Source organism: Macrobrachium nipponense, chromosome 28, assembly GCF_015104395.2.
Source record: "Macrobrachium nipponense isolate FS-2020 chromosome 28, ASM1510439v2, whole genome shotgun sequence".
In the NCBI taxonomy this organism is placed as follows: domain Eukaryota; kingdom Metazoa; phylum Arthropoda; class Malacostraca; order Decapoda; family Palaemonidae; genus Macrobrachium; species Macrobrachium nipponense.
The window spans coordinates 12,984,483-12,997,252 of record NC_087217.1 but is presented as its reverse complement, the minus strand read 5'-3'; the positions used below and the strand labels follow the sequence as shown (position 1 = coordinate 12,997,252).

General features: G+C 42.5%; 1 protein-coding gene across 2 annotated transcripts in view; it reads left to right on the top strand.

The window, feature by feature from the left end:
- LOC135201431 (target of EGR1 protein 1-like) overlaps positions 1–11,586 on the top strand; it is a 48,628-nt gene extending 37,042 nt beyond the window's left edge. For both annotated transcript variants that reach the window (XM_064230353.1, XM_064230352.1), the window contains exon 6: positions 10,922–11,586. In XM_064230353.1, coding sequence (XP_064086423.1) covers positions 10,922–11,488 — 567 coding nt within the window. In that variant the 3' untranslated portion in view covers positions 11,489–11,586. The remainder of the gene's footprint in view (positions 1–10,921) is intronic.
- The last annotated feature ends 1,184 nt before the right edge of the window (positions 11,587–12,770 follow it).

The window sequence follows — 12,770 nt, the reverse complement described above, 5'->3', positions numbered from 1 at the left end:
AATTCAAGAAACTTTTTTATTTAATTTTGAGTTTTCTTCCTCAGGCGAGGCCTAAAGAGCAGAAGCAGCCTCCGCCTCGTTGCATTACAGAAGGGATTTTTCTTGACGGTCCTTCCCGGTCACGGGAATTTTTACGTTTTCCCTTTGCCCAGAGGTTCGCGAGAGTGAGGGCGGACGTTGCCGCTAAACTTTCGAAGGTGATCGGGGAAGGGAAGAGGAAGCTCTCTTCTCTTCTACGACACCGGTGAGGAGTTTACCAGGTGGCGGATGATTCTTCATTCTCTCGACCCCCCAAGCCAAATCCTGATTTTGTCTGACTTTCAAGTCGACCCTTGCCTTCTAAGGCTTCGGTCTCTGTCTCAATTGAAGATTTTATTGCTATGGAGGCTGTTATGAGCTCCTTACAAGAAGCTCAATCCTTCAATATGTGGGTCCTCAGAGGGCTTTTAATGTATATCAAGGACTCCGGGTTTGTTCCTCCTGATGCTCCTCTTTTTGAGAAATTCTGCTCATCCATTTCAATCGCTTCTGTACATCAGAACGAGCTTGCTGCTTCAATGCAGGCCTTTCTTGTTTCTCTAAGGCGTAACCTGTATTTGTCGCAGTTACCCTCCTCTGTATCGGAGATTCAGAGAACCCGTCTGTTGTCCTCTTCTCCTTTTGGCGATTTTCTTTTCGATATTTCTGTGCTTTCTGAGGTTTTGAAGGAACATCAAGGTGATGCCTCTTCCCAAGCTCACTGGGCCTTATCAAGAGCTTTTTCCTCTGGTCTTCCTCCCGTTCCTTCAAGGAGTAAGCGTAAGTTTAGGACCAGATCTGTAGCTTCTGCTCCAGCCCAACAATCTCCTTCTGGCTCTTTTTTTCCAGAGTACATCTCAGCTTGCTGGTGCCTCTTCTTCATCCTCTGGTGCTCACCCTTTGAAACGCGGGAGAGGTTCTTGGCGTGGCTCTAAGGGCAGAGAAAGAGCTCAACCTCCAGGAGGACCTTCTTCTTCTTCTTCTTCTTCTTCCTTGTCTCTGCGTAAGAATTTTCGGAAGTAGGAGTCATCACCTCGCCTGGAGACCGCAGTAGGAGCTTGTCTCTCCCGCCATTGGTCAGCTTGGCAGGGGAGAGCGGTGGATGCTTGGGTGGTGGAGGTCCTGAAGGAAGGTTACGAGATCCCTTTTGTTTCCAGACCTCCACTTTCCAATCGTCCTCTCGAGTTCAGCAGTTATTCCCCTCACTCAATCAGGGGTCAAGCCTTGGAGAAGGAGCTTTCGGCCCTCTTGGAGAAGGATGCCATAGAGCGAGCTCCTCCTTCTCCCGGGTTTTACTCTCGGATGTTTGTAGTTCTAAAGGCCTCGGGTGCCTGGCGCCCCATCATAGATCTTTCGGTTTTGAACAAGTTCATTCTAAAGTCCAAGTTCAGGATGGAGACGGTCCAGACTGTTCTTTCATCCGTCAGGAGGGGGGACTGGATGATTTCCATCGATCTGCAGGATGCTTATCTGCAAATCCCCATCCATCCAAGAAGCAGACCTTACCTTCGGTTTTTCATGGACTCGGGAGTTTTCCAGTTCAAGACCCTTTGTTTCGGCCTCACCACTGCTCCACAGGTCTTTTCTCGGGTGATGGCTCCTGTTTCAGCTATTCTGCATCAGTTAAACGTAAGGATGCTTCGGTATCTGGACGATTGGCTAGTCCAGGCCGAATCTCTAGAGAAATGTCTCCGGTCGAGGGAGATAGTTCTGTCTCTTTGTGTCGAGTTGGGCATTCGTGTCAACTTCGACAAGTCCAATCTAATCCCTTGCCAGATCATGACTTATCTGGGGATTGTTTTGAATTCCCAGATTTTGAGGGCTTCTCCCGCTCAGAAACGGATAGACAAGCTTCTGAGTCTGATCGAAGAATTTTTGTCCTCCGTAACGCAGCCAGTTTCTCTTTGGAGGTTTCTCCTGGGCCATTTGTCATCCCTCATCCAACTGGTTCCCGGAGGTCGTCTCAGAATGAGGTCCCTTCAGTCGACACTTCGCCAGTCATGGGATTTTGTGTCCGAGGACACGATAGTCGCCTCTTCTCCACAATGTCAGAAGGATCTCCGTTGGTGGATGCAAGTTCACCGCCTCAAGTCAGGGACATCTCTTCTTTCGGTTCCTCCGGACCAATAATGTTTTGGTCAGACGCCTCGGATCAAGGTTGGGGCGCACACCTGGGCTCCGAAGCCGCTTCGGGCCTTTGGTTAGAGGAGGAGAGGAGCATGTCAATAAATTGGAGGGAACTGAGGGCAGTGTACCTAGGCCTTCTTTCATTTCAGGAACAACTGTTGGAGTCGGTTGTCGCGATCTTTGTCGACAACACCACAGCAGTCTCGTACTTGAGAAACCAAGGCGGCACACAGTCGGATCTTCTCACTCAAGAAGCCCGATCAATCCTGTGTTGGGCAGAAGACAGGGGGATTACGTTGGTCCCTCAGTTTATCCTGGGCCATCACAACGTCTTAGCAGACGCCTTGTCGAGACCGAACGAAGTTCAAGGGTTGGAGTGGACACTTTGCCAGGAAGTCTTCGACAGCCTCAGGAAGAAATGGCCTGTCACAGTCGATCTGTTTGCCACCCCACTGAATTTTCGGTGCCAGATATTCTTCGCCCCTTACCAGACTCCTCAGAGTGCCGGGACAGACTCTCTTTTGCAGGACTGGGAGGGACTTCAAGCCTATGCTTTTCCTCCGTTCTCTCTGGTGAGGTCAGTCCTCAACAAAGTGAGGGCAACCAAGCGTCTGGATCTCACCTTGATCGCCCCCTTCTGGCCACAGAAGGAGTGGTTTCCCGACCTTCTGGAAGCACTGGTGGAACCCCCCATTCGCCTGCCAGAGAGACCAGATCTTCTCAAACAACCCCATTTTCATCGGTTCCATCAGAGGCTCCACATGCTTCATCTTCATGCCTGGAGACTGTCAGGAGGTTCTCCAAGCACGAAGGGTTCTCCTCCAGAGTGGTGCGACAGTTGGCTCTTGCCAGGCGGCAATCAACCAGAGTAAATTATCAGGCTAAATGGTCGGTTTACAGACGTTGGTGTAAGTCTCAAGGACATTCAATTTCTAGACCTTCCTTACCGAAAGTAGCGAAGTTTTTAGTTCATTTACATCATGACAGGGCCCTGTCACCTTCGTGCATTAAGGGTTATAGGTCTATGCTTTCCTATGTTTTTAAGGCAAGGCTTCCTGAGATCTCTTCATCTTATGTCATTAGAGATTTACTTCGATCTTTTCCTATCTCGACCCAGGCCGCAGTGTTCGCCTCCGACATGGGACGTTAACAAAGTCCTTCAAGCCTTAAGGTTCCCTCCGTTTGAGCCTCTGAATTCTGCCAAATTTAGGGACCTCTCTTCTAAGACACTCTTCCTTGTCTCACTGGCTACAGCCAAGAGGGTGGGTGAACTGCAAGCACTCTCTTTTCTGGTTGCCAGATCTGGACAAGACATGATTTTGTCATACCTTCCTGAATTTGTCGCAAAGACTGAATCGTCTGATAATTCCATTCCCAGGTCTTTCGTACTGAAGTCGCTGGTCGACTTTGTTGGTAATTTAAATGAGGAATTAGTTCTTTGCCCTGTTAGGGCGCTCTCATGTTATTTTTACGCCGCACGAAGGACATTCAGGGTCGTCCCCGTCATCTGTTTGTTTCACCCCGAAATGTCAAGAGACCTATTTCAAAGAATGGTGTATCCTTTTTTCTCAGAGATCTGATCGTTAAAACTGGTGGTTCGGCTGCTGGGGAAGACCAGACGCCGAGAGCACACAGTATTAGAGCAGTTGCTACATCAGTAGCTTTTATGAAGAACATCTCAGTCGCCAAGGTGCTTGAGGCGGCGACTTGGCGTTCTAATTCTGTTTTTGCCTCTTTTTACTTGAGGGATATTTCTCTAGTTCTAGGCGACCTTCGTTCTTTGGGCCCGTTGGTGATGGCAGGACAGGTCGTCAGACAGGAGAATTAGGTAGTCTTCCTGTTTTACGTTTGGTTGCTACCTGTATATTATTCATTAATTTTTGTTTTGTTGTATATATTTTTTGTTTTTGTATTATAACCCATGGCAGTTTTTGACGTAGTTATAATGGGAATTAGGCAGTTTGGTATTTAGGTGTTTTTGATGACAAGGACTGACTGCTTGGCAACTCATGCTGCTTCCATTTTCAGTGTGAAATGGTTCCAGCCACTGGGTTGTCGGCACTGGCGACTACGCTTCTCCCAGAGTCGATGCTGACCTAGGACTAGCCACTGGTTCGCTTGTCCTGACGACTCCTGCTTCTTCCATTGTCCTGGACAGGGAATTAGTCGATGGATCGTCTGCTGTCATCTGGTGACTCGCTCACCATCTACTTTTTGTCTCACCTGTCTTCTCGGAGTCAGACACTCGTGTGAGATCAGGCGACATTTAGTAGCCCTGAGTTTCTTGTTGACGAAGTCGGTTGCGTTGATACACCCCCGATGATCGTGTAACACGAGACCAGGTTGGACTGTCAGGCATTCGTCCTTCGGGACTGAATCGCCTTTTTGCTCCGCGCTCCTTTCTCTTGGCACCAGAAAGCTCGAGTTAGGAGTTGCTCATGAGCCGATTCGTTGCTGGCGACTTCGGGTTGCGTTGATACACCCCCAAGGTTTGCTTAGCTTTGAATCGCCCAGACAGTCCAGACACTCATCCTTTAGGGAAAGAATAGTGCTTGATAGTCTTCAGGGTGCAGCCTTGCTGTCCGCAATTCGTCTGACTGGTCACCTGGTCGGGCACCTGACTTTAGTACAGACGGACTGACTATGCACTTACTCCTTGTCCTGTGCTACCGCAGTTGGTGGCATTATGGTAGGAGACTTTGAGTTGTTAGTATCTTTGACCTTGGGTTGAGTTTTGACTGCCTATGATATATATTTCTTTGTTTGATTTCTCCTATTCTGTCCGAAGGGGAAATTGTATTCAGATTCCCTCCTCCTTTTCAATGTGGTTAATCGGGCTAGATAAATTATATTAAGGTAATGTTTATTAATATGGAATTTTTATTCTAAAATTAATATTAATAATACTTACCTGTATAATTTATCTAGTCCCACCCATCCTACCCCACGATCTGCCTATCACAACTGATTTGAGGGAAGGTTTTTCGTATCTGTCAACGACAGTGTTGCCAACTGGCGGACAGAATAGGAGGTAACAGGGTTGCCAATGTGGTAAATTTTGGTGCGGTTTTTGGGGATTTAGGGCTAGATAAATTATACAGGTAAGTATTATTAATATTAATTTTAGAATAAAAATTCCATTTTCATCTACAGTAGAATGGTTAAAACGTTTGCCTACAGAGTCTTTGAAATGCGATGACGGCTCGAAATGCTTCCCAGAAGGTGTTCAGAGGGATACAATAAAGAGCTAGAAATCAGGAGTACTCCCAATTTCAGCTCTGAGTCTCCTTCGACTTCCAAGCTTTTTCCCTTCCTTCGGACAAGGATAGGGAAGATTCTGCAACGAGAAGCCCCTTCAACAGGTAAGAAGAGATCTCGTGAGCAAGGGAAGTACTCAAGAAGGATCCTCCTCGGAGGAAGACTCTTATCTCTCATACTGTTAGATATCCTATCGTATACTGGATGTAGCTGACTACAATCACCTCCCCTTGCCGGAGAGGCCAAAGCTCAAAGTGGAAGAATTTCTTCCACCCTTCTCCAGTCTTGTGATTTACTATTGTGGATGTTCAGGACTTTCGGACAATGTAGCGCCAACCAGGAGCCTTATGCTAAAACAGGCATAAAAAAATGCCAGAGGCAGACAGCCCCAAGAACACTGTCATTGTCTGATGAGGAGAAAGACCGGGCCTACAACCTGACACAGATGCGCTAGATGCGAACATATAGGACAGATAAGAGTGTCCGATGTGGACATTGCCAGACATCCTCGAGACTCTACCAAGCTCGAAGCTCCGGCAAGTGGGGAGGAGCCAACCAGGCGCGAGGCGCCAGGCAGGCGCCAGGCAGGAACGAGGCGCCAGGCAGGCGTGAGGTACCAGCCAGCCGCGAAGCTCCAGGCAGGCGCGAGGCGCCAGCCAGGCTCAAGCCAGGCTCTAGGCGCAAATCTCCAGCTAAGGCGCGAGGCATCAACCAGATGCGAGGCGCCAGTCAAGCGAAAGGTACCAGACAAGCGCTAGGCTCCAACCAAGAGCGAAGCACCAGCCAGGCGCGAGGTTCCTGCCAGGCTTCAGGCTTCAGACGGGAGAGATCCATTTCAAGAAAGCCCTGGTCTTCTTTGAAACATGGTGATCTCCTAAGCACTTCATTAGTGACTTGATTCCTTCAAACAGCTGAGAATTAAAAGCGCAGGAAGTGCGCGCTTTTGCAAATTCTTGTTCTTTACATAACAATATGTCATATAAGACATATTAGCTGTGTTGTACGCAGAGGCAACTCTGTGTTGACTTCTTATTACACAAAGGATGTCAAGTTAACCTACGAGAGATCCTTCTCTTTTGGTTTATACGTTTCTGCGGATACGTTACTGGGATAAGGAGCCGGCACTGATCCTTAACTTTGAGTTAAAGTTATTTAACTTAGTGATATTATTGGGGTTTTTGAAAGGAGTGTGGGGATAACTCTGTTCAATTTGAGCGCGAACCCTCGTGTTAGGATCAGGTGATCGGGATCGGTGTTGCGCTCCTTCATAAGGTGTATTGTCATAGAAGTGGTCCAGTACCCATTGACAAAGTCCTTTCAGGCTCTGCCGAGTAATCGGTTCATACCCCATCGGCAGACCCACAAGAAATCTTAGCCATAGATCACATATCTCACTAAAGTCTTGAGGTGATGCAGACTACTGGGCAACAGCCACAAAGTCTACCACCTATCAGATTGGAACCAAGGTTTATTTATACCTACAACATATGTTGTTTACCTGTCTATTCCATGTTAGCTGTCTCTTACCCTCCACCAAAGGGTGTCAATCAGCTATGTATATATCTGACAGGTAAGTTGATTGTATGAAAATGATATTGTTAAAATACAATAAAGTTTCATACATACTTACCTGGCAGATATATACGATTAATGGCCCACCCAGCCTCCCCGCAGGAGACAGGTGGAAGAGAGAAAATATGAATAGAAAATGGGAATGGTTCCTAATCCTGCCACCCAGGGCAGGACGGTAGATCACCTGACCTACCTGCAGCGTGTGCCGCGAAATTTGAATTTCTGTCGGGGACGACGGAGTCTTAGCTATGTATATATCTGCCAGGTAATTATGTATGAAACTTTATTGTATTATAACAATATCATTTTTGATATGCTTAAAATTTCATTATCAATATATTAGATGCAGTGAGGGGAAAGATAGAAAGAATGGTGTTTTTAGATTAATCAGACAGATTTCTGTGATTGTGTGGAATTTTACACTTTAGTGATAAATTTTATGTATGCCACAGTGCATGAATCATAATAATTCTGCATAATATTATTTTTAATAGGGTTAAAATTACAGTAGCAGAGACAGGAAACATTAGATGGTGGGCTAAGCATATGCTAGTGACTGCATTAAGCAAAGGCCATTATTTGAATTCAGAAAATTCATATTTTGTGAAGGGCAGACCACCTTACTTGTCTATAAATAAAGGTCTTGTAGTGTTTTATTTTGCAGTAATAATTGAATATAGGTACTGAAGAAACTTCAGTGAGAAGGACTATGAAGATTAGTAAAATGATGGGTATTTTTTTTTTATTTTTCCAAGAAATTTTCCCCAAATTCAAAATGTGCCTTATATGCCAGCAAATTTGCTTTGTATTGCTCTTCACTTAGGTTTTTCCCTGTTCACTTTCACCAGTTTAATTTCCAATTTCATCACTTGTATATTCAGCAAGTCATTATGTCCATACAACAATAAGCCTCTTTTATGCTGTACCATCCAGTAGGGTGAATAAAATAGGTTAATTTGTTTCACACAATTCCATTATTTAATACAGTATATCACTTTTGAAATGAACCTTACCTTTATATAGCATTTACTTCTGTGCCAGTGGTAGTTTGACAGATTGCTAAAGAAAGACAAGAACACTCAATTTTTTATGTATATCCATTTTCTGTCCATCTACTTCTCCCATCCTGCACCATGGGACCGATAGGTACAAACACTTTTAGCTGATCAGTCTTCTTCAGTCACCAGTTTCAATAACAGATAGACTGATTGTTAAATGTACCTGGTTTTCTGTTAGTTTGTTTTTGGATTTTATTTTATTTTATTTTGAATATTCGATCAGGAAAAACCTGCCAGGTAGAAGCCCTGTAATGGGCATTATTCCAGCTTTATTGACTCATTAGATGTGTACTGTTGAGGGAAGGATTATGATTGGAGTAACGAATGTGACTCTTAGGATAACGGAATTATTCAGAAATTCATTATGAGCGAGGAGAGCGAGTTTGTTTGCAGAAACAGCAAAAGACAAGGATAGGTCTCGTAAGCCTTGTGTTGAAGGGATGCATTTTTTCTGCTTCCCCTTTTAGTAACTTGATAGGACCTCTGCTGCTTCTCATCGATCTGTTACTCCACATAAGCTTCCCATTGATTCAGGGCATTAGATTTGATAGGATTGAGTTTATGTTCACTTGGTTGAAGTTCTGCTGAATGGTTTTTTATGCACTACCCTTCTGAGAGTCTTGTTAAGGTGGGGTATATCCCCTCATTGGAGGAAGGGTTAGTGTCCCTGTTTTTGGCTGGCCTTGTCCTTGGCACATCCTGGCATGCTCCCTCTGGGCCTGCCTGAAGTAACAAGGAACCAGAACATCTCGGAAAACCTTGCAGGTCTTTTCCTGTCTTCCTCCTATGTTTTGTCTGGTGTCAGTGGTGACAGAATTTGTTCTGTAATAGGATTGCTTGGGAGAGAATGAGGGAAGTCATCCACTGTATTTCTCGTTCAATTTTAAAAGGATCAGATCGGCTTGGTAGGAGTGATGCTTCTACTCTATCTGGTAACGTTTAAGCCGGTTTTGTCACTTCCACTGGGTAGTAAGCAGTTGGCTAAAGCTGACTTGTAGAGGAAAGTTTTCTTTTGAGTTTTAGGCTAGTCTCCTTGATCTTCAGTAGTTAAGGATAATTTGTAGATCAAAATTAGTATTACCACTCATTTCACACTGGGCTGCTTTAGCTGCCACCAGTTGCCTCAGTATGAAAGGCCAGGCAACTGTGGTAACTTGTATCTTCCGGAGACTAAATTTGTTATGATTGTCAGTAGAGAGTATGGCATCAAATGAGCAGCTCTTACAAATGTTTTAAAGAGGAATGGAATGGGACTAAAATATAGTCCTTTTGGGTCATTCAGTGATGAAAGGGAAATTGAGAGTAAAAATTTTTTAATAAAAGTGTAACAAGAAGAATACCTCGTTGTTGTACTATGAAATAATTGTTAGGAGACAAATAAGAAAACAAGAAGTATTACTAAAAAGTGTGGCAGATGACAAATTTTGATATCAGTGGAATGGAATTATTATTATTATTATTATCTCTGAGAAGAGGAGGTAATTGACACAAAAAATGTTAAATTAATAAACATCAAGAATATACTCAAAACTACACACAGTATACATATTTGTTAGTGTAAGTGAATGTAAAGTGTACAATTCTTTAACAAATATTCAACAAATCTGAGAATTTCTTAACCTGATAGCTAGGAGAAAGTTGCTGGCTACTGGGTATCCATGCATCCATGATCTACGCCCTTTTAGGGGGTTACGACCATCAGGAATCACTTAAGGTTCTTTGCAGCATGCCTTCTGCCCTTAGCTGCAACTTCTTTTGTTCTTTTTACTGTACAGTCAACCCCCTCCCTATGTATGTGGACTCATGATTCGTGGATTTTTTTATGGAACATGTATACACATTATTAGCAGAAAATTTGCCTATTTGCAGTATTTTTCACTGAGAAATATTCACAAATTACTGTGCGTTTCATATAATTTTTGTGACTAAATGCACTTTTTGTGATGAAACTAAAATACTCAGAGATGGTTTTTTGTGTTTGAACTACCAAAATAGGCAGTTCTAAGTTTTTTTTTTTTTTTTGAGAGGTATTGGGTATTCGCGGATTTTAGCTATTTGGGCGGGTGTTGTGGTAAATATCCCCCATGAATAAGGGGGTCCACTGTACCTCGTTTCATATTCTCTTTCTTCCTTCCATCTTACTTTCCACTCTCTCCTAACAATTAATTCATAATGCAACTGTGAGGTTTTCCTCCTGTTACAACTTTCAAACCTTTTACTGTCAGTTCCCATTTCAGCGTTGAATGACCTCACAGGTCCCAGTGTTTGGCCTTTGGCCTAAATTCTGTATTCAATTCAAGTATGTGATCTAAGCTACTGGATGCAGCCAGTTTTTGTTATTTTTTTTTTTATTAAAAGCTGTTGTGCCTTGGATTTTGTCAGGCCCACAAATACCATACCTTAGGACCTTAGGCTATGAATCTTTGTGGCCTTGTCTAGCCTAATCTTTGAAGAAAACCCTTCACTAATCTAATGTATATGTCAATCTGTGAAGGAGATCCCCTCAAGATGGCAGATTAGGGAGCTTGTGCTCTCCTTTATAGTAAAACAATAGTTATGTAAGGATCTTTTGTGGAATGGGGAAGAAAGTGGCGCATACATACAGATTAAGATGCAGTGTAATGTAAAATTTAAGTTGTATATTATAAGATAGTATAAGTATATTATAAGATAGTATAATTAAACAGTGATTTATAATATTATAAGATGGTATAATTGAACAGTGATTTATAGTTTAAGAAAGTATAATTGAACAGTTATTTATAATATTATAAGATAGTATAATTGAACAGTGATTTATATTTTTTAAAAGTAAGTATTGTTTGTTTAGGGAAGTTTTTCAATACTCTGGAAAGACATTTTATTAATATTGAGGTGCCTTTTTTCAGTTTCATGGATGGTGTTCCAAATATGATAAATGTGAGAACAGTCATAACATCAACAAAATTGTGAAGATCCTTCAGCCAGTTGGTGCGAAAAAACGAGGCAATTCCAAATACTCAGGTCCTGTTTGTGAATCTGTTGCTCAGATTCTTAAACATGTCAAGAAAGAAGAAGAACATGGTAATCATTCTTTGGGTATGGAAAATGCAGAACCATTGGAGAAGAAAGCAAAAATTTTACCGGATAAGAAAATTGAAGTTGCAAGTTCAAATGGAGTACAGACATTGAATGAAACTGATAAAGCCCAGGACATGCAGTATGCTGCAGGGCACAGGGCAGGATTTGATGCTTTTATGACAGGATTTCTATTTGCAGAGTATATTACAGAACATGGTAAACCAGAGGAGAAAGACAATCCTTTCTCCCCAGAAAATTTGGGATTATCTGAAGAAGTAAATAAGATCTACTTAATGGGTAAAAATTTTCCTTTTCTCATACGGACTGGAACTTATGCAAGCACTTCTCAGAACCACCAAAAGAAGATATCACTTATTAGGAAAGATGTAACATAAAGTGGTGTGTATTTTGTAGTTCTGTAATTGACAGTACAAGTAACAATTTTTGTTATCATATCAGTAAATCCTTTTTGAAAAGAAGTTAATTTTTACAATTGTTTTCTTCATGCCTCAAGAGTTTTTTGTCATGTGCTGCAGAAAACCAAGATACCTTTTCAGGGTCTAAAATGGAAAGAATGTTTGTTTGCAGAATTGCAAGTTACTTTGCATGAACCATTCATGAAGTTGCTGATGTTTTGATATGCAAAGGTCACTGTAGTACATAGTTGATTATATTTGTAAGGAGCATTGTATTAAATCAGAGTGGACTTTCAAGGAACGTATGAGACCAGTCAGGTATATGCAGGCTAAGGGATTTAAGGGCCCCATACACTTAACGATTATATGAATGATTGTCTGAACGATTGTCGTTATCAACACACACACACACTATTCAGACAGTATAAACGATCTCCGCATTGATTTCAGTCTGAACAGTCTTGGGAAGATGTGGGATCATCTCTAGAAGAGATGTGCGAGGTAGCGTTATATTGGCAGACAAGCACATACATTGCACGACCTGTGTATGACAGACATCAGTCGCAAGCCAGCAATCTGGTCGTGACAGATTCCCGCCAAGATCGTTCAAACCCAAAACTCTGTCCACTTTTGCATTCAGACAAGCTTATACACAATGTTTTTGCAAATGACACAGACAATCGTTCATACAATTATTCAGTGTATGGGGCCCTTTAGGCACTAAACAGATGATACACTAAATGTCCTCATTACCGAATAATTCAGCCCTATTCCCTTCCATTATCAATTGTTTGCAATGGCTCCCATATAGTACTGGATTATTTCATCGCTAAGTATCAGTAACAACAGATTTTACTTTGAATTGTACTAACCATTCTCAAAATTTGAACAGGTTGTGGACATGCAAAAACAGGAATTTTTGTAAAAAAAAAAATAGTTCACTTTTAGAAAAATTATGGATTTTACAGTATCTGTGTTTTATGTACACAACAGCACTATACTGAACTGAATGTTATAGTTATTTATTTATGGGGCATGATGCATGTATACACAAATTTTCTCAATCATTGCACCTTCCAAAGTACATCTTTGACTACATGAACATACTCTGTTGTATGGAAATCTGTTAAATCTCTCTCTCTCTCTCTCTCTCAGCATTGGAGTCTCCAGGTCACAGAGAACTACTTACTGGAGGCAGCATTGAAGTCTCCAGGGATGTAGATAACTACTCACTGGAGGCAGCATTGGAGTCTCCAGGTCA